Here is a 21,751-nt window from a genome sequence, read left to right as displayed (position 1 = left end):
AAATCATAGACGATAACAGCGTCAATACTAACACCGTGAAAGCTCAAAACGACTAGAGTCGTCATTCTCAGCGTTATCTAGGGTTTTGAACACAGAGCTGCGAAACCAAGCGCAGCTGCTCAGAGCTTTCCACCAATGACGACCATTGTCCCTACTTCCGAGGAAGAGCCCACTCTCGCCGTCGTCCGTTACGCCTCCGAGCAAGCCTGGGCCGATGCCGGCGCTGAGGTACTCCCTCTCTCTCTCTCTCTCTCTCTCTCTCTCTCTCTCTCTAGATTTCATTTTCTTCGTAAATCCAAACCTGGAAAACGTAGATATAGCTTGATTTGTATAGGAATCGGTGAGAAAATTTGGCTTGAACTCGTAGAACAGCTCAGAAACGAGTACTGGTGGTGCCGCGAATCAATATGAATTTGGCGCTTGATTTTTCTTATTATTATTTTTTAAAATTATGTCTTTGTATATGATCGAAGCTAATGGTAGAGTTTTGGATTAGGAGTGAAGAATTTAGACAATTGAGCTTAGACACATGGTTATTTAAGCTTTGTTAGACTAGGTGTATCCTTGGATATTAGCAATTTCAAGGACTTGTGTTGTGTATAAGCATTATGCGGATGGTTTGATGCGCCTGACTGTGTCGTAATTATCTGCAGGTTGCGGATGAACAAGTCAGGAGACTGTATGAAGAAGCCAAACAATGCTTTGATGACGCCAGGTGGTTTGACTTGGTGTCACTTATGCTAACTTCAGCTGATGTGATACTCTCAAAGGTCTCAGACAAAGGTACATTGCGCTTTTTTTACAGTTTTTCTCATTTTCTTTTGAGCAGTTAAAAAGATTGTCTTTTTACAATGAAAAGTGTAATTAGGATTCGACCACATGATCACTAGTGATCACATCCTGAAACTGTTATATTTAGAAAACATGTGCTGATAAAGTGACAAGTGTTTGGTTTGACTGTCGATATATATTTATCTATCTTTGGTTTAACATAGAAGATTTCGTGTTGTTTTCTTCTCCAGATCTTGAGTGCATCTTCACTGTTATCTGCAATGTTGTTACAAATTCTGAAATTCCTGATGAAGTACGCCAGATGGTAGAACTTATCTCTGGAAAGGTTACACAGCAACCAAGTGACAAACCTGCATCGCGCTTAAAAATGTAATGTACCATTGCGTTTGCGGCATTTTCTCGTATGGTTTTGAGCGTACTTCTGATGTGTACCATTTTTTATTTTTTATTTTATTTTTACAGTTTGTTCACTCTGTACAACCTACTGGAGGATCCATATAGTCGGTTCTCTGTTTACATGAGCGCTCTAAATTTGGCCATCAAGGGAAAGGTCACTGAGCATGTCCTCCCTACGTTCAAACAGATTGATAGTTTCTTGAAAGAGTGGAATATTGGGGTCTCGGACCAGAGGCAGCTACTTCTTACCATATCTAATATTCTAAAAGATAAAAGGTATTCGATGCTTAATCCCTTACCTGTGAAAGTGTGAAGTATTCTACTATTATTTGTTTGTAATTGTCTTCTCTACATGAAAATTATTGATTATATCTTTGTTGTTTCAGCTTGGCAAAGGAATCTTTCAAATTTTTAACCAAGTACTTGGCAACATTTTCTGGTGAAGATGCACAAGTTTTGAGCCAAGCCAAGGATGAGGCTGTTCGCACAATTGTAGAATTTGTGAAGGCACCAGACATGTTTCAGGTATTTTACTCTCATTTCTACTTTGTACATTTCATCTTTAGTTGTATTGTTTCTTTGTTCCAATTAGAGGTTGGCTCAGGTTATTTATGTTTGATAGTTCAAAATTGATTTGGAGCCGTTTAGTGTTATCTGCAGTCTATGTTTAGAATTTAAACATCAGTCTTTGTAGTGCCGGCTTATGGTCAGCCCATTCAAATGTCTAGATCATTGGCATTTAGCTCATATGCTCAGCGTCTTTTTAGTAAAATTGTCTTTTGTGGTAGTTTTCTGATATCTTGGACCTCGGTCAGGTTCCTTATTTTCTTAGTTTGGGGAATAAATTCCCTGCGGCCACTTCCAATGTCAAAAATTGATTTTTCTGTTGCATTGTTATATTGCAGTGTGATTTGCTAGATATGCCTGCTGTTGCACAGTTGGAGAAGGATGCTAATCTTGCATCGGCATATCAGCTTCTGAAGATATTTTTGACTCAGAGGCTGGATGCGTATTTTGAGTTTCAGGCAGCAAATTCTGATTTGCTGGAAAGCTATGGTAAAATTTTGGTTTTCATGTCATTCATTAATGTGGGCTGTTGCTCAGTTCTTCATCAGTAGATTTATTCTAATTGCTTACCAAGGGTGCTTGTTGAATGTTGTAGGCCTTGTCCATGAAGATTGTATTACTAAGATGAGGTTGATTTCATTGGTGGATCTTGGCTCTAATGAATCTGGACGAATTCCTTATAGTCTTATCAGAGATACACTTCAGGTTAGTTTGGACATCCTTTTTGGTCCTACTAATTTTTTTTTACCCATCTTGTAAATGATATATATGCACTCTGACAGATTAATGATGATGAAGTGGAACTCTGGGTGGTTAAGGCTATAATTGCCAAGTTACTGGACTGTAAAATGGACCAGATGAATGAAGTTGTAATTGTGACGTAAGTTTCCATTTCTTGCAATGATAAATTTATGTTATTTGCTTCAATGTGTTTGGCTTATCTGAACTCACCTTTGTTGAATCCATCATTTTTAATCTGTTTTTTCTTTTGGTTTTTGCTTGGTCTGCAGTCGCTCTATTCAGCGTGTGTTCGGCAAGGAGCAATGGCATACCCTCAAGACAAAGCTTGCATCTTGGAGGGTAAATAGCTGCCTTTAATGTTTAATCTTTTAGTTGTGATGTTAGAGTTTTTTGTCAAAATTTGTTCTATTGTGTATCAAACAGTGACAAAATTCTCATTTCAGGGCAATATTGCACATGTGATCAGCACTGTTCAAGCTAACAGGCTAGTTGAAGATGGTGCCCAGGCTGCTCAAGGCTTGGTTCGTTAGGATGGTTTTTCTTCTCTATCTCTTTTCTTAGGTAGTCTGGACCATATGATGTGACAATCCAAATATCTTGGATTTTTTGACGGATTGTGTTCTTTTATATCTATAAATATGTTATCACTACACTTATCTATGGTGAATGACTGCTGGGCTTTTACACCTATGCATGAACAATGGCATCCATGTGTTTGGGGAGAATTGTTACGAGTCTGCAACAACATCCGGTATTGAAAAGTGAAATCAACAATTGTTGTTCTTTATTTATGGCTGTGATTCTGTTTCAGTTGTCTTTATAATTTTGTTGGTTTTATGTTGAGGATTGGCTGCAGTTTTGCTTCTGATTGAAAATTCTTGCTAGTCATTTGCAAAAATTGATTGAACAATAAAGGCCTGATCATTGGGAGAATTAGGACTGATAACCCCTTCTGAAATTCTATATGTTGGTGATAACCGACATGTAACACATCAATTTAGATTGCATTGTCATCTGATGTGAATACTCCAACTGATATTGCGTTCCTGTGTTCATAACTTCATACTACCTTACAACTGACATTGTATTCTAGAGAAAAATAATGTCGAACGATCTCATCTCCCACTCGGGTTGATGATCTCAGAAAAGATAGTTCCCGATATGCATATAATGGAATGGTTGGCTGCAGAACTTTGCTCACCACTGCTTGTTTCAATTTCACTACTCATTTCAGTGCAGTTGTTCCCCTCTGGGATCGGCTGAAGCTCCAGTGCAAGCTCAAGCCCTCTTACCACATCATTCATGGATGGCCGATCGGTGCCATCATCATGCATGCAACTGATAGCTACATCAGCAAATATACTCAAGCATTCGGCTCCTATCTTACCTCTCAAACTTGGATCAATGATTTGATCAAGTTCTCCATTCTGATGGCAACTCTTTGTCCACTCAGCAAGATTCACTTCGTGTGGTTCTGTTTTCTCTGTATGTATCACTGCTGGCCTGGCACACAATACTTCACACAGAACTACACCAAATGAGTAAACATCTGACTTCTCAGTGAGCCGTTGTCGACGGTAGTATTCTGGATCCAGATACCCATTACTGCCTTTCACAATCGTGCTGATGTGAGTTTCGGACATGTTTGTTGTGCCTTTGGACAGGCCGAAATCTGAAACCTTGGCCACCCATTTGTCATCAAGCAAGATGTTTGTGCTCTTCACATCTCGGTGAATGATGGTGCATGGTGCCATTTGCACCATTATGAAGATACTGCAATCCTCGAGCTGCGCCCACACAAATCTGCAGCCGTTGTTCCCAGCGAAGAGGTGGGTTCTTGGTGTGGTAGAGATGGTCACGAAGTGATCCTTGTGCCATGTAATCATACACTAAGATCATCTCTCCTTGATCAGTACAGTATCCTATGAGGGAAACCAAATGGCGATGGCGGAGTTGGGAGAGCATCTCAATTTCAGTGTCAAACTCATGAACACCTTGGGATGACTCTGGTCTCAGCCGTTTGATTGCAACTGGAGTGGCTCCACTGTCAATGCATCCTTTGTATACATTACCAAAACCTCCAGCTCCTATGATTAAAGCATCATTGAAGTTCTTAGTGGCAGATTTGATCTCTGCCAGTGAGAAGTAGCGACACGGATAAGATGATCCGGCGGTTGTTGCAAACTTCAATCTCCTGTTGCTGGAGCCAGGGTCCTTGACATTCCATCTTTTCTTGAAAACCAAGTATCCGATGACAGAGAACACAAGTATGCTGCAACCTACACCAGCAACAAGGGCAAGCGTCGGAAATGATTTACCATGCTGTGTCGTCTTTGGGTCTGCATCTGTTCTGAGCTGGCCTTTTGGCTCAATTAGCTTGAAGATTTCGAGTCCATTCAACGTTGCAGCCCTGTATCCAGTCGACAAATTTGCCCGTAATGCTTGAAATGCAATAGAGAGATTAACTTTTTTTCTGGCTTCCCGGGCCAGGCACGAGCAACATGTAGTCTCTGTATGTTGGTATCCCATTTCCACCACTCCATAGAATTACATCTGCTCCTTGTTCAGCAGTTTGATTGGCTATGTAGATAACAAATGTGCGTTCTCCACTTTTGATAATGTCAGACTCAAACTCACAGAAATGCAATCTAACCAGGTAGGAGAAGTTGGAGTCTACAGGAAATGCCCAAGTCAGATTGTAGTTGATGGTCTTGTTGATCCACATTGACCGACCTGTATTGTAGACTTCTTTTGGAGCAGAGTACTCTGGCGTTTCGACAAACTTGAGCTCGATCGTATCGTTCTGTGCTAGCACGCTGTACATTTTACTCGAGCCATCCAAATACATGTCATCAGCAGCTTCCCATTTGCGGTACACTCCTGTGTCTTCAGTAGTGTTGATTGGCTTTCCACCTATGTTGATTCGGTACACCATGTCCAGGGTCTTTCTGCTTTCGACTGAGTTAGGGTTATCGCTGCCGATGGAACGCACTGAAGTGGTGTAAAGATTGGTGGGCATCGACACAATTTCAATGCCATTGATGAAAGCATATGCATCTTTGCCGGGTGTGAATGTGATGTTCAAGCTATGTTCTGTCTCTATGTTGACACAGAACTCTCTCATCACCGGCGTCTCGCTGTAAGCATCATCCGCAGTGATGTAAGTTCTATAGTCTTTGAGGAGGATGTAGTCGCTAGCTGTGACAGAGAAGAGGGAGTTGGAGCTGTCAAAGTCCAGGTATGATACCGGGTTGAAATGCAAGCGGACAAACTTTTTCCCGGGAGAAAGAGGAATCCTGTAAGTGAATTCGGAGTAAGAAAGCCGAGCAGTGGTGTAAGGGACTTGACTGGCGGATTGTGACAGTGAAGGAGGTGCTTTCCTGAATTGGGATGTGGCATTACTTTCATCATCTTGTATTGGAGAAAGTGTTGAGTTGATGTCTCCACTCCAAATTCTCGAGTCATAGCTGTTGGCATGTTGCCCCAAATTGCCACAGTCAAGGGTGATCACATCCACCGGAGTGTATATAGGCGGCGATTGATCGGCCCCTAGGAGAGCAAGGATATGGAGAAACAAGGAGAGGAAGAGAGGAATCAGAATCGATTTCATGGTTGGAACTAATTTTGCCCAAGACTAAAGGCTCATGAAGGGTGATCACATCATATATCATCCGCAGCACTTGTCAAATTAACTATTAACTAGTGTTAAAATTGGAATAGGTCTTTATAGAGTTGCTGTAATGAAGAGCACACTTGTTTTGAAAATAAGAGGTTGTTGAATAGATTAATAGAAGTGTGACTTTACAAAACTAAGTTCTTGAGGACATTTCCATTTGACTCTTTCATTTTGTTATTCAACTGTGTTACCCGTTCTTCACATATGATATTTGAAGATTATATATGCAACATCATGAATAGATCAGCAAAAACTTGCAAGTGAATCCTAATGATACTGATGATTGACGATGTATTTGCCGAAACAGTGTCGTTTCATCGCTGGTTAGGCGCGAAAATTGAAGTAGAGACACAGGTCACCTGTTCGCTGAAGCCAAATTACAAAAATAGCCCTGTCCAGTCTATTGTCATCTTCTCAATTTCACAGCAAGCATCTCAACGGCGCCGTATGCCACTCCGGCGAGATTAGCCGAAATCGGAAAATGGGTGCTCCGGAGGAATGCTGTTAAATTTTGTAGCTTTCAGAAATATGCAGGTGAATCCATGATGATTTCGATTTGAATTCAAATTGGGAACACAGAAACCTAATCCTGTTTGCTTTTGTTATAATTGAATTGTGAAGATTTGATTGTTGGTTTGAAATTTATGATTTTCGGTGAACATGGGTTTGTTTATCCAGTTAAAATAGTCTTATAGTACTAAATGTATTATCATTGTTTGCGTCCAAAAATATATATAGAGGAAGACTTGCATTGCATGCGACAGTTGAAGAGCAGAAGCGCAGTAATTGGAATATGGAGGGATGCTGCGGTGTTCTCAGGAGCTTAAATTGGGTATCATCACGTCTTAAGGAAATATTCAGGTCAATCTGTGAACCCAAAAAAAAAAATCAATCTTTTTTGCTTGTGCTAGTAAATAATCTAACATTCTTCATGGGTTTCCATTTTTTCATTCAGATTTGTGGTACATTAGAGCAATTACAACTACTTGATACCAGTTACTTTTGGGGTCAGCTTTAATTGTTTGATTTCTAAGTTTGTTATGCTTGCTGTGTAGGCCATCGTTTTTCGGCAGCAAAACAATTGAAGATTTTGATGAGCAGACTTGGGGCAGTTTTGATGATCATTGGTATGTTAATATAGACCACCCTGTGAATTACATGTGGGAGTACTAATGGATATTGTGCTCAGTGATAAAATGTTTTTTCCCCATTTGAACTAAATGTGTTGGAGACCTTGAAAGTGAAAAGATTCTTGTTATAAGAAATGTGTTCTTATTCTTGGCTAGAGTCTTGATATAACAAATGGCTATCATTCTTGGCAAGTAGTACAATATATCACATTAGTTGCAAATAATGAAATAATGCTATATATCCAAGCGATATCTATTACACTAATGACAACTACTGCTAAGAATACCAAAGGCATGTAGAATGAAGTGTAATGTGATTCCAAAGTGGCACTGGTGGTGATAATGCATTTTATTGGTGTTCCTTACAATCCAGTACAGACATATAGTGTAATACACTTACCAGTTCATGACTCTTTAAATTTCTTTCATTTCTTGAAAGATGATGATCATCTCCCACATGGGGTGTTAACCTCAGAGAAGATTGTCGCAGATATGCATTTAATGGAATCATTGATGGCACAACTCTGCTCACTGCTGCTTGTTTCAATTTCAGCATTCCTTTCAGTGCTGTTGCTATTTCCTTCTGCACTTTGCTGAAGCTGCAATGCTCGTTCAAGCCTATTAACAACATCAGTCATGGACGGCCGTTCTGTACCAGTTTCCTGCATGCAACTGATTGCTGTCTCGATAAACCTATTCAGGCAATCGGCTGCAATCTTACCTCTCAAACTTGGATCAATGATTTGATCAAGTTCCCCATTCTGATGGTAGCTCCGGGTCCAGTCAGCCAGGCATGCTTGCTTTAGCTCTTCTGCATTTATAATTGCTGGCCTGGCACATAGTACTTCACACAGAACTACACCAAATGAGTAGACATCTGACTTCTCAGTGAGACGGTGTCGTCGATAGTATTCTGGATCCACATACCCAAAACTGCCTTTCACATTCGTGCTGATGTGGGTTTTGGACATGCTCGTTGTTCCTTTGGACAGCCCGAAATCTGAAACCTTGGCCACCCATTTGTCATCCAGCAAGATGTTTGTGCTCTTCACATCTCGATGAATTATGGTGCCATTTGCACCATTATGAAGATACTGCAGTCCTCGAGCTGCACCGATACAAATCTTAAGGCGTTGTTCCCAGGCAAGAGGTGGGTTAATGGTGTTGTAGAGATGGTCCCGGAGTGTTCCATGTGCCATGTAATCATACACTAAGATCATCTCCCCCTTATCGCTACAATATCCAATGAGGGAAACCAAATGGCGATGACGGAGTTGGGAGAGCATCGCAATTTCAGTCTCAAACTCATGCGCACCTTGGGATGATTCTGGTTTCAGCCGTTTGATTGCAACTGCAGTGACTTCACCAATGCATCCTTTGTAAACATTTCCAAAACCTCCAGCTCCAATGATAAAAGCATCACTAAAATTTTTGGTGGCGGCTTTTATCTCTGCCAATCGAAAGTAGCGACATGGATAAGATGATCCAGGGGTTGTTGTAAACTTTATTCTCCTGTCGTTGACTTTTCTTTTACGCCTGAAAATTAAAAACCCAACGACGGAAAGAACAAGTAAGACAGAAATTGCACCGGCGAGAATAGCAAACATAGGAGTCGACTTCTTCACAGAGGGTTTAGAGCTCTGCAAAGTCACTTTTGGCTTGAGCGGCCGCTCTTTGAAGGGTGCGCCAAGATTGCCGTCTGTGTCATTGAGTCTGAAGATTTCCAGCCCATTCAAGAGCGGACCATTGAACAGGATGCTTGGATCGTAATGATTCGCCTGTAGCTCAACAAAGAGGTTGACTAACCCTTTCTGCTGATTTCCAAGACTCGACATGGGCACAAAGTAGTCCCTATATATGGGAATCCGATTTCCTTCTGGATATTCTGTACTCCATTCGACTATGTCCGCATCGCGTTCAGCTGTTAAATTAGCTATGAAAATCTGAAACATTCTACCTTTAACCTTGGTAATATCCGGATCAACCTCACAGAAATGGAGCCTCACCAGGTAAGAAAATTGAGGATCAACCGGAAACCCCCAGGTGAGATTGAAGGTCCTGTTGATGGTCTGATTCGGTCCCATTGTCATGCCCGTCCAGTACACCTCCTCCGGCGCAGTGTAGTTAAGAATGATTGCAAATTTCAAATCAAGTTTTTCCCCCGGTTCATTTAAGCCCAAGTTGTAACTTACATTATCTAAGTAGGGGCTGTCTGAATCCCAGGTGCGGTACATGCCGGTGTCTTGATGCGGAGATACGGGATCGCCACCAACATTGATTCGGTAGATCATCTCCAGAGCGGTGTTGTTTTCAACGTGATAGCTAGTACCGCTGCCGAGATAATTAGCCTCATCGCCTGTAGCTGCCGAATGGTAAAGATTGGTTGGCATGGACATGATTTCAATCCCGTTAATAAACGCGTACGCACCATTGCTGGGAGTGAATGTGATGTTCAGACTCTTCTGTTCTGGTTCAATGTTGACGCAGTATTCTCTAACAAACGTCTCCGAGTCCTCATAATCTGTACTACTGAGAGAAACATTGAAGTCTTTGAGAAGTCTGTAACCACCGGCTTTGACAGAAAAGAGTGAATTCGAGATGCTGAAGTTTCCATTGTATGAAATTGAGAAGAAATACAAGCGGATGAACTTCTGGCCTGAACTGACAGGAAATCTGTAAGTAAATTTTGAGTATGAAAGCCTAGCTGTAGCGTACGGTATTTCGCTGCCCGACGTGGGCAACCGTTGTGCATATGCTATTTGGGATGTGCTACTGACTGCGTTGGGAAAAAACTTTGAGTTGATATCTCCTGTCCAAGTTCGAGAATCATATTGAACCACCGTGTCATTGGAAGAGCCACAATTGAGGTTGATCTGAAAGGTCGGATTGTAGATGGTTGTGGAATCTCCGGTCATTAGTAGAGTGCCGAGGAGTAAGAACAACCTAGAAAGGTTAAGAGGAGGGAGAATAGTTTTCATGTCGGTGGACATGCAAGAGGATTACTCTGAGAAAAGGCCCGAGAAGGCGAGAACTACAGATCAGAATGTCACGGATAGTATAATTTGAGAGAGGTAGTTCACAGAGTTATACAGAGGCATATCATTGATGTATGGTTGTATTTCTCTGAAAGCCACATTAATCGATCATTTGTGAAACCTAATAGTGATATTATCGTCAAGTTGCATGTCAGAATTGTGTGCTTATGCTGTAAGCAGTGTTCGAGTGAAGAATCCATATCAACATCAACCAACTAGTAGAGTCCTTGTTTGTGTAGCTAGCGAGCAGACTTGACTAACGTTTAAGTCTCTGGCATTTGGCTAAAGTCTTCATGCACCGATTCAAGACAACAATCTGTTATCTGTTAATTCTTTTGGGGGTGCTTGGCCCATAATATACGATGGTGGTGGGGTTGAACTTTAGATTTTCCAACTAATTTGGTTAAGAAAATTATAAACATGGATTGCATTTGATCCGCTAGTGTATAAAACATTTTACAAGTTCATTATATATGTTGGGTGCTTCTATCGGCACGCCTTATGTGTTATTTGTCAACAAACTACCCCAATTCTCCTTTATAATATATATTCGCACATCTCATTATTAATTCAATATATATAAATATTTGATGAGGAGACTTGGGGCAGTTTTAATGATCATTGATATGTTAATGTAGACCACCCTCTGAATTACATGTGGGAGTACTAATAGGAATTGTGATCAGTGATAACACAATTTCAATCCCATTCATGAAAACGTATGCATCTTTGCTGGGAGTGAATGTTATGTTCAGGCTAACTGCTGTCTGTGTATTCATGCAGAATTCTCTGATGAGCAGCGTCTCCCTGTGAGCATAGTTGTGGTCTGTGGACCAACTGTACCGTTAGTGTTTCAAGTTAGCCACCTCACAGGTGTTGAGTTTTAATCACAAAAGGCATCGGTACAATTGGTTATTATGCACCCACTTATAAGATGTATTTTCTTTGTCACTTCTTATTATGTATGATCTCTCATCTCCAACAAAAAGGTCTGAGAAGGCGAGAACTACAGATCAAAATTTCATGGATAGTATAATTTGAGGGAGGTAGTTAACAGAGTTATAGAGATATCATAAATGTCTGGTTGTATATATCTGAAGGCCAAATCGAATGACCTTTTGTAAAAGCTAATAGTGATATTATTGTCAAATTGCATGTCAGAATTTTGTGCTTGTGCTGTTAACAGTGTTCGAGTGAAGAATGTCCATCAACATCAACCAACTAGTAGAGTCCTTGTTTGTGCAGCTAGCGAGCAGACTTGACTAACGTTTAAGTCTCTGGCATTTGGCCAAAGTCTTCATGCACCAATTCAAGATAATATTTTGTTATCTGTTAATTCTTTTGGGTTCTTGGCCCATAATAAACGATGGTAGTGTTGCTGAACTTTTGAATTTTTGATCTTCCAACTAATTTGGTTAAGAAAATTCTAAACTTGGACAGTTTTGATCCACTAATTTGACCCATGTTCTGTCTCGATATTGACGCATAATTCTCCCATCAAGTGAATTCGGAGTAAGAAAGCCGAGCAGTGGTGTAAGGGACTTGGCTGGCGGATTGTGACAGTGAAGGAGGTGCTTTCCTGAATTGGGATGTGGCATTTACTTTCATCTTGTATGGTGGAAAGTGTTGAGTTGATATCTCCACTCCAAATTCTCGAGTCATAGCTGTTGGAATGTTGCCCCAAATTGCCACAGTCAAGGGTGATCATATCCACCGTGAGCGTATATAGGCGGCGACTGACGGGCCCCTAGGAGAGCAAGGGCATGGAGAAACAAGGAGAAGTAGAGAGGAATCAGAATGCTCGGAATTAATTTCGACAAGACTAAAGGCTCATGAAAGTGCATACAGGCATTCTCTGGAAAAAAGGGAGAGATGATCATCATAATATCATCGGCAGCACTTGACAATTTAACCAGTGTTTGAATCGGAATTGGTCTTTAGAGAGTTGCTGTAATGAATAACACTTTTGTTTTAAATATAAGAGGTTGTTGCATAGAAAAATAGGTTGTGATTCTTGACGACATTTCAATTTGACTCTTCCATTTTGTAATTCAACTGTTGTTACCTTACCTGTTCTTCACATATGATATTTGAAGATTATAAATGAAGCTGATTATAATAATATATGCAACATCAGATCAGCAAAAACTTGCAAGTGAAAATTTTCAGCCAGCCATCTCCTAAATTGAAGTAGAGAACAGGGTGTTCGCTCGCTCGGTGAAGCCAAAGTACAAAAATAGCCCTCTCTTCTAAGCCTCTATTGTCCACCTTTTCAAATTATAGCCCTAAATTGAAATCCCCAATTCACAGCAAGCATCGCAACGGCGCCGTATGCCACTCCGACGAGACTAGCCGAAATCGCAAAATGGGTACCCCGGGGGACTGCTGTTAAAGTTTGTAGCTTTCAGGGATATGCAGGTAAATCCAGGTTAATTTCGATTTGAATTCAAATTGGGAACACATAAACCTAATCCTCTTTGCTTTTGTTAGAATTGAATTGTGAAGATTTGGTTGTTGGTTGGAAATTTCTGATTTTCGGTGAACATGCGTATGTGTATCCAGTAAAAAGAGTCTTATTGTTACTAAATGTATTATCATTATTTGCTTCCAAAAATATATATAGAGGAGGACTTGCATTGCATTCTAAAGTTGAAGAGCTTTGTGAAATTATATATAGTACATTGGAATTATGCTAGAAATATATAGGCATATAGAAGTGTGATGTAAGTTGAAACTGGCACACCAAACAATATTGCATTCTATTGGTTTTCCTTGCATATCCAGTTGGAATATTGCATCCTGCCCAGATTGCTCTCATTGCTTTGCAATGATGCTCATCATCTCCCACCTGGGTTGTTTATCGGCCGTGCTGTCCCATCATCATGCATGCAACTGATGGCTACCTCAGTGAACTTATTCAGGCACTCGGCTGCAATCTCACCTCTTAGATATGGATCAATGATCTGATCAACTTCTCTATTGTGATGGCAGCTCTTGGCCCACTAGACCAAGCTCACTTGCTTGAGCTTTTCTGTCTGGATTACTGCTGGCCTTGCACACAATACCTCAAATAACACTACACCAAGTGAGTATACGTCTGACTTCTCAGTGAGACGTTGTCGACGTTAATATTCTGGGTCCAGATAAAATGCTAAAGCCTAAAGGGCCTTAACCACAGAGAAAATGATTCCCCTGTGAAAATCATAGATGATAACAGCTGTCGATACTTACACACACACTCACAGAGAAAGCTCAAAACGACTAGAGTTGTCCTTCTCAGCGTTATCTAGGGTTTTGAACACACACAGCTGCGAAACCAAGTGCAGCTGCTCAGAGATTTCCACCATGACGACCATTATCCCTACCTCAGAGGAAGAGCCCACTCTCGCTGTGATCCGTTACGCCTCTGAGCAAGCTTGGGCCGACGCTGGTGCTGAGGTACTCCTCTCTCCCTCCCTCCCTTTCTCTCTGTGTTTCAAATTCGATATATTTCATTTTCTTCGTGAAACCAAACCTGAAAAATAGCTAGATTTGTATAGGAATCGGTGAGAAAATTTGGCTTAAACTTGAAGAAAAGCTCAGGATCGAGTACCGGTGGTGCCGCGAATAAATATGAATTTCACGCTTGATTTTTCTTATTTTATCTAATTATATCTTTGTGTATAATCTAAGCTAATGGTAGAGTTCTGGATTAGGAGTGAAGAATATAGACAATTAAGCCTAGACACATGGTTAATTAGGGTTTGTTAGACTACATGTATCCTTAGATATTAGCAATTTCAAGGGCTTGTGTTGTGTATAAACATTCTGCGGATCGTTCGATGCGCCTGACTGTGTTGTAATTATCTGCAGGTTGCAGGTTTCAGGAGACTGTATGAAGAAGCCAAACAATGCTTCGATGACGCCAGGTGGTTTGACTTGGTGTCACCTTTGCTAACTTCAGCTGAAGTAATACTCTCAAAAGTATCAGACAAAGGTACAATGCGCTTGTCTATTATTTCATTTTCAAGCAGTTTAAAATATTGCTAATGTCTTGACAATGAAAAGTGTAACTAGGATTCGACCAGATGATCACTAGTGATCACATCCTGAAACGGTAACATTAAGAAAATTTGTGCTGATAAGTGTTTGTTGGGAAAGTAATGGCTCCCTAATACAAGGCCGATGGATAAATGATTATCCTAGGATCTGACTTTTCCCACCCCTGGTGTGATTAGCGGAAATAGCAACAATTTTATATAGGCAAATAGCTTCATGCATCATGCCATGCAACTCATGCACGTAACATGCAATTAGAAGCAAAGTCAAATGTCTTCCCCATTTCATGGTTCAATGCTTGCAGGCTCATTAATGCATATTTGCTCCATCTTCAAAAATTACTGCCACCCTCCCACCTATGTTTATAGGTTTGTTTCTTCTCTTTCAAACTAAACTGCACCCCATGCTATATGAATAGCAAACTAGCCTTGTGTAAGTCAATGGGTCACCAAGGCTCTTGCAACACATGCTTTTCTCATGTAGTAAATCACCACATGAATTTCTACCTCAAATTAAGGAGGGACTGACCCATCAGTGTTTTCTTTGATTGCCATTATATATCTACCTTTGGTTTAACATAGAAGATTTCGTTGTTGTTTGCTTCTCCAGATCTTGAGTGCATCTTCACTGTTATCTGCAATGTTGTTACAAATTCTGAAAGTCCTGATGAAGTACGTCAGATGGTAGAACTATATCTGGAAAGGTTACACATCAACCAAGTGACAAACCTGCATTGCGCTTAAAGATGTAATATACCATTGTGATTGGCATTTTCTCGTATTGTTTTGAGTGTACCTCTGATGTTTACCACTTTTTTTTTTTTTTTTTTTACAGTTTGTTTACTCTGTACAACCTACTGGAGGATCCATATAGTCGGTTCTCTGTTTACATGAACGCTCTAAATTTGTCCATCAAGGGAAAGGTCACTGAGCATGTCCTCCCTACATTCAAACAGATTGATAGTTTCCTGAAAGAGTGGAATATTGGGGTCTCGGACCAGAGGCAGCTATTTCTTACCATATCTAATATTTTAGAAGATTAAAGGTATCTGATGCGTAATCCCTTACCTGTGAAAGTGTGAAGTATTTTTTGTATGTTAATGTCTTCTCTACTTGAGAATTATTGATTATTTCTTTGTTGTATTTTCAGCTTGGCAAAGGAATCTTTCAAATTTTTAACTAAGTACTTGGCAACATTTTCTGGTGAAGATGCACAAGTTTTGAGCCAAGCCAAGGATGAGGCTGTTTGCACAATTGTAAAGTTTGTGAAGGCACCAGACATGTTTCAGGTATTTTATTGTCTTATTTCAAAGATGTTGCATGGCTGTTTCTTACTCTCATTTCTACTTTGTACATTTCATCCTTAGTTGTATTTTTTCTTTGTTTCAATAGACTCCAATAAGAGGTTGACTCAGGTTGCTTATGTTTCGTAGTTCAGAATTGATTTGGAGCCGTTTAGTGTTATCTGCAGTCTATTTTTAAAATTTAAACATCGGTCTTTGTAGTGCTGGCTTAAGGTCAGCACATTCAAATGTCTAGATCATTGGCATTTGGCTGATATGCTCAGCATCTTTTTAGTAAAATTGTCTTTTGGGGTAGTTTTTATGATTTCTTGGACCTCGGTCAGGTTCCATATTTTCTTAGTCTGGGGAATAAATTCCCTGCGGCCACTTCCAATGTCAAAAATTGATTTTTGTGTTGCATTGTTACATTGCAGTGTGATTTGCTAGATATGCCTGCCGTAGAACAGTTGGAGAAGGATGCTAATCTTGCATCGGCATATCAGCTTCTGAAGATATTTTTGACTCAGAGGCTGTATGCGTATTTGGAGTTTCAGGCAGCAAAATTTGATCTGCTGGAAAGCTATGGTAAAATTTTGGATTTCATGTATTTCAATAATGTGGGCTGTTGCTCAGTTCTTCAGCAGTTGATGTATTCTAATTTCTTACCAAGGGTGCTTGTTGAATGTTGTAGGCCTTGTCCATGAAGATTGTATTACCAAGATGAGGTTGATTTCATTGGTGGATCTTGGCTCTAATGAATCTGGACGAATTCCGTATAGTCTTATCAGAGAAACACTTCAGGTTACTTTGGACAACCTTTTTGGTCCTACTGAATTTTTTTTTAATCACCCATCTTGTTAATGATATACATGCACTCTGACAGATTAATGATGATGAAGTGGAACTGTGGGTGGATAAGGCTATAACTGCCAAGTTACTGGACTGTAAAATGGACCAGATGAATGAAGTTGTAATTGTGACGTAAGTTTCCATTTCTTGCAATGATAAATTTATGTTTATTGCTTCAATGATTTTGGCTTATCTGAACTCACCTTTGTGTTGTCCATCGTTTTTAATCTTTTTTTTTTGCTTGGTCTGCAGCCACTCTACTCAGCGTGTGTTCAGCAAGGAACAGTGGCATACCCTTAAGACAAAGCTTGCATCGTGGAGGGTAAATAGCTGCCTATAGTGCTTAATCTTTCAGCTGTGATGTTAGAGTCTTTTGTCAAAATTTGTTCTATTGTGTATCAAACAGTGACAAAATTCTCATTTCAGGGCAATATTCCACATGTGATCAGCACTGATCAAGCTAACAGGCCAGTTGAAGATGGTGCCCAGGCCGCTCAAGGCTTGGTTCGTTAGGATGCTTTTGTCTTCCCTATTTCTTTTCTTAGGTAGTCTGGATCATATGATGTGACGATCCAAATATCTTGGAATTTTTTGACGGATAGTGTTTTGTTATATCTATAAATATGCTAAGCGTGAACAAAGCACGGATGTTATTTTGAGAGAAATGTAAGGAGTCTGCAACATCCGGTATTGAAAAGTGAATTAACAGTTTTCGTTCTTTATTCATGGCACTGAGCGAAGCTGTGATTCCGTTTCAGTTATCTTTATAATCGTGTTGATTGTATGTTAAGGACTCGATGCAGTTTTGCTTATGATTGATAATACTTGCTAGTCATTTGCGAAAATTGATTGAACAATAAAGGCCTAATCATTGGGAGAATTAGTCCTTTCTGAAATTTTATATGTTGGTGAAAACCGACATGTAATACATTAGTTTAAAATGCATTGTCATCTGATTTGAACACTCACTTCAACTGATATTGCATTCCTGTGTTCATATTACCTTGCAACTGACATTGTATTCCAGAGAATATTGTGGAACAATCTCATCTCCCACTCGGGTTAATGATCTCAGAAAAGATAGTCCCAGATGTGCATATAATGGAATGGTTGGCTGCAGAACTTTGCTCACCACTGCTTGTTTCAGTGTAAGCTCAAGCCCTCTTACCACATCATTCAAAATAGTGCTGATGTGAGTTTTGGATATGTTTGTTGTTCCTTTTCTGCTCTTCACATCTCGGTGTGACGGTGTTTGCTGAAACGGTGTCGTTTCGTCGCTTGTTTGGCACGACCACGCGAAAATTGTAGAGAAGTTCGTTCGCTCGGTGAAGCCAAATTACAAAAATAGCCCTCTTTACTCGGCCCATATTGCCATCTTTGATCTTTCCGATTTATAGTCCGAAACTGAAACCCCCAATTTCAAAAAACGGCGCCGTATGCCACTCCGCCGAGAATAGCCGAAATCGGAAAATGGGTGCTCCGGAGGATTGCTATAAAAGTTTGTAGCTTTCAGGGATATGCAGGTAAAATCATGTGATTTCGATATGAATTCAAATTGGGAACGCAGAAACCTAATCCTGTTTGCTTTTGTTAGAATTCAATTGTGAAGATTTGGTTGTTGGTTGGAAATTTCTGATTTTCGATGAACATGGGCATGTTTTGTCCTGTTAAAAGAGTCTTAATGTTACTAAATGTATTATCATTGTTTGCTTCCAAAATGATAGATGAAGACTTGCATTGCATTCTAAATTTGAACTGCTTTGTGAAATTATATATAGTACATTGGAATTATGCCGGGAATGTTTAGAAGTGTGATGTAATTTGAAACTGGCACTCCAAGTAATATTGCACTCTATTGGTTTTCCTTGCATATCCAGTTGGAATATTGCATCCTGCCCAGATTGCTCTCATTACTTTGAAATGATGCTCATCATCTCCCACTTGGGTTGTTAATATCAGAAAATATCGTCGCAGATATGCATTTTATGGAATCATTTATGGCACAACTCTGCTCACTACTGCTTGTTTCAATTTCAGCATTCCTTTTAGTGCTGTTGCTATATCCTTCTGCACTTTGCTGAAGCTGCAATGCTTGTTCAAGCCTATTAACAACATCTGTCATGGACGGCCGTTCTGTACCAGTTTCATGCATGCAACTGATTGCTGTCTCAGTAAACCTATTCAGGCAATCGGCTGCAATCTTACCTCTCAAACTTGGATCAATGATTTGGTCAAGTTCCCCATTCTGATGACAGCTCCTGGTCCACTCAGCCAGGCATGCTTGCTTCAGCTCGTCTGCATTTATAACTGCTGGCCTTGCGCACAACACCTCACACAGAACTACACCAAATGAGTAGACATCTGACTTCTCTGTGAGACGGTGTCTTCGGTAGTATTCTGGATCCATATATCCAAAACTGCCTTTCACATTCGTGCTGAAGTGGGTTTTGGACATGTTTGTTGTTCCTTTGGACAGCCCGAAATCTGAAACCTTGGCCACCCATTTGTCATCCAGCAAGATGTTTGTGCTCTTCACATCTCGGTGAATTATGATGCCATTTGCACCATTATGAAGATACTGTAGTCCTCGAGCTGCACCGATACAAATCTGAAGGCGTTGTACCCAGGCAAGAGGTGGGTTAATGGTGTTGTAGAGATGGTCCCGGAGTGTTCCATGTGCCATGTAATCATACACTAAGATCATCTCCCCCTTATCGCTACAATATCCAATGAGGGAAACCAAATGGCGATGACGGAGTTGGGAGAGCATCGCAATTTCAGTCTCAAACTCATGCGCACCTTGGGATGATTCTGGCTTCAGCCGTTTGATTGCAACTGGAGTGACTCCACCAATGCATCCTTTGTAAACATTACCAAAACCTCCTGCTCCAATGATAAAGGCATCACTGAAATTTTTGGTGGCAGCTTTTATCTCTGCTAGTAGAAAGTAGTGACATGGATAAGATGATGGGGGGGTTGTTTTAAACTTTATTCTTCTGTCGTGGACTTTTCTTTTACGCCTGAAAATTAAAAACCCGACGATGGAAAGAACAAGTAAGACAGAAACTGCACCGGCGAGAATAGCAAGCATACGAGTCTGCTTTTTCATAGAGTTGTTAGACGATGGCTGAATATCTCGCGGTAGGTCTTGGATGCATGTGGTCATGGGTGCCCCAAAATTGCCGTCTGTGTTATTGAGTTTGAAGATTTCGAGCCCATTCAAGATGGCATCGTTGTAATGAAAATCGTAATCATCTTTGTTCGACTGTAGTGCAACAAAGAGATAAGTGCAACCTTTTTTCTGGGTTTCAAATATCTGCCTGTGCACAAAGTAGTCCTTATATATGGGAATCCCATTTCCTTCTCCATTTTTTGTAGTCCATCCGATTACATCCGCATGCAGTTCAGCTGTTAGATTAGCTATAATAATCTGAAACATTCTCTCTCCAGCCGCAGTGATATTCGGATCAATTTCACAGAAATGGAGCCTCAGCAGGTAAGAAAATTCAGGGTCTACAGGGAATTGCCAGGTGAGATTGTAGCTCTTGATGATGGTGCTGTTCCTTCCCATTGTCCGGCCCGTTCGGTACACCTTTTCGGGCGCAGTGTAGTTACGAATTTTTGCAAAATTGAGAGGAATATCGGTTGGAAAATTGAGAGGAATATTATCTTGTGGATAGCTCAAACTTCTTCTGATACCATCTAAGTAGGACTCGTCGGTTGGTTTCCAAGTGCGGTACATGCCAGTGTCTTCATTCGGAGACACAGGACCGCCACCAACGTTGATTCGGTAGATCATCTCTAGAGCGGTGTTGTTTTCAATGTAATAATTAGTAGCTCTGCCGATAAAACTAGCCCCATCGCCTTCAGCTGCCGATCGCGAATAATAAAAATTGGTCGGCATGGACATGATTTCAATCCCGTTTATAAACGCGTATGCACCATTGCTGGGAGTGAATGTGATGTACAGACTGTTCTGTTCTGGTTCAAAGTTGACGCAGTATTCTCTGATACGCGTCTCTTCGCCATCATCATCTGTACTACTGAGAGAAGCGTTGAAGTCTTTGAGAAGTCTGTAACCCCCGGCTTTGACAGAAAAGAGTGATTTCGAGATGTCGAAGTTTTCATTGTATGAAGCTGGGAAGAAATACAAGCGGATGAACATCTGGCCGGGACTGACAGTAAATCTGTAAGTAAATTCCGTGTACGAAAGCCTAGCTGTCATGTACGGTACATCGCTGCCCGTCGAGGGCAACCGTGGTGCTTCTGCTACTTGGGATGTGCTACCAACTTCTTTAGTAAAAAACTCTGAGTTGATATCTCCCGTCCAATTTCGAAAGTCATACTGATCCACCGTGTCATTGGAAGAGCCACAGTTGAGGTTGATCTGAAAGGTCGGAGTGTAGATGGTTGTGGAATCTCCGGTCGTTAGTAGAGTGCCGAGGAATAAGAACAACCTGGAAAGGTTAGGAGGAGGGAGAATAGTTTTCATATCGATGGACAAGAGGATTACTCTGAGAAAAGTCCCGAGTAGGTGAGAACTACATATCAGAATTTCATGGATGGTATAGTTTTTGGCAAGATGGCTGGTATAGTTTGAGGGAGGTAGATAACATAGGTTATGTCCCTGTATATCGTATGTATGGTTGTATATCTCTGAAGGCCACATTGATCGATATTTTGTAAAAGCTAATAGTGATATTATTGTCAAGTTGGATGTCAGAATTTTGTGGTTAATGCTTATGCTGTTAACAGTGTTAATTGAAAAATCTTCCATCAACATCAACCAACTAGTAGAGTCCTAATTTGTGCATCTAGCGAGGAGACTTGACTAACGTTTAAGTCTCTGGCACCAGTTCTAGATAATAATCTGTTCTCTGTTAATTATTTGGCTAAAGTCTTCATGCACCCATAATATGGTAGTGGTACTGAACTTTTGAATTTTTTGATCCACTAATTTGGCTCTGTCTCTATGTTGATGCAGACCTCTCTCATCAGCGGGGTCTCGCTGTAAGCATCTTCGGCAGTGATGTAAGCTCTAAATAGGGTGTGATTCTTGACGACATTTTAATTTGACTCTTCCATTTTGTAATTCAACTCTTGATACTTGTTCTTCACATACGATATTTGAAAGATTATAAATGAAGATGTTTAATAATATATGCAACATCAACTCGCAAAGTGAATGCTAACGATACTGATGGTGAACCAGCCATCCCAAAAGCACGATGTATTTGCTGCAACG

At 40.5% G+C, this 21,751-nt stretch overlaps 2 protein-coding genes and 1 pseudogene across 3 annotated transcripts; 1 reads left to right on the top strand and 2 right to left on the bottom strand.

Moving 5' to 3' along the window:
* Positions 1-56: 56 nt before the first annotated feature.
* LOC126799058 (uncharacterized) lies at positions 57-17,145 on the top strand. The gene is made up of 11 exons (XM_050526176.1): positions 57-228; positions 654-783; positions 1,023-1,161; positions 1,255-1,464; positions 1,575-1,713; positions 2,094-2,244; positions 2,351-2,460; positions 2,538-2,635; positions 2,766-2,835; positions 2,940-2,980; positions 16,974-17,145. Exons 1-11 carry the CDS (start codon positions 136-138, stop codon positions 17,017-17,019), a joined length of 1,227 nt encoding a protein of 408 aa, XP_050382133.1. The 5' UTR covers positions 57-135; the 3' UTR covers positions 17,020-17,145.
* LOC126799057 (receptor-like protein kinase FERONIA) lies at positions 3,542-6,106 on the bottom strand (annotated as a pseudogene).
* Positions 7,517-21,166, bottom strand: LOC126799056 (receptor-like protein kinase FERONIA). Of its 2 annotated transcripts, none has more exons than XM_050526174.1 (2): positions 18,998-21,166; positions 7,517-8,309 (listed from the first exon to the last, which is right to left on the bottom strand). In XM_050526174.1, exons 1-2 carry the CDS (start codon positions 20,996-20,998, stop codon positions 7,749-7,751), a joined length of 2,562 nt encoding a protein of 853 aa, XP_050382131.1. In that variant the 5' UTR covers positions 20,999-21,166; the 3' UTR covers positions 7,517-7,748. The 2 variants fall into 2 exon arrangements, with proteins under 2 accessions (XP_050382131.1, XP_050382130.1); XM_050526173.1 differs by having other exon boundaries at positions 7,517-8,617; positions 19,306-21,164.
* Between the last annotated feature and the right edge of the window lie 585 nt (positions 21,167-21,751).

This window comes from Argentina anserina, chromosome 6 (assembly GCF_933775445.1).
Source record: "Argentina anserina chromosome 6, drPotAnse1.1, whole genome shotgun sequence".
Taxonomy (NCBI): domain Eukaryota; kingdom Viridiplantae; phylum Streptophyta; class Magnoliopsida; order Rosales; family Rosaceae; genus Argentina; species Argentina anserina.
Note: the sequence above shows the minus strand (reverse complement) of the source record. Positions and strands in the feature narration are given on the sequence as shown.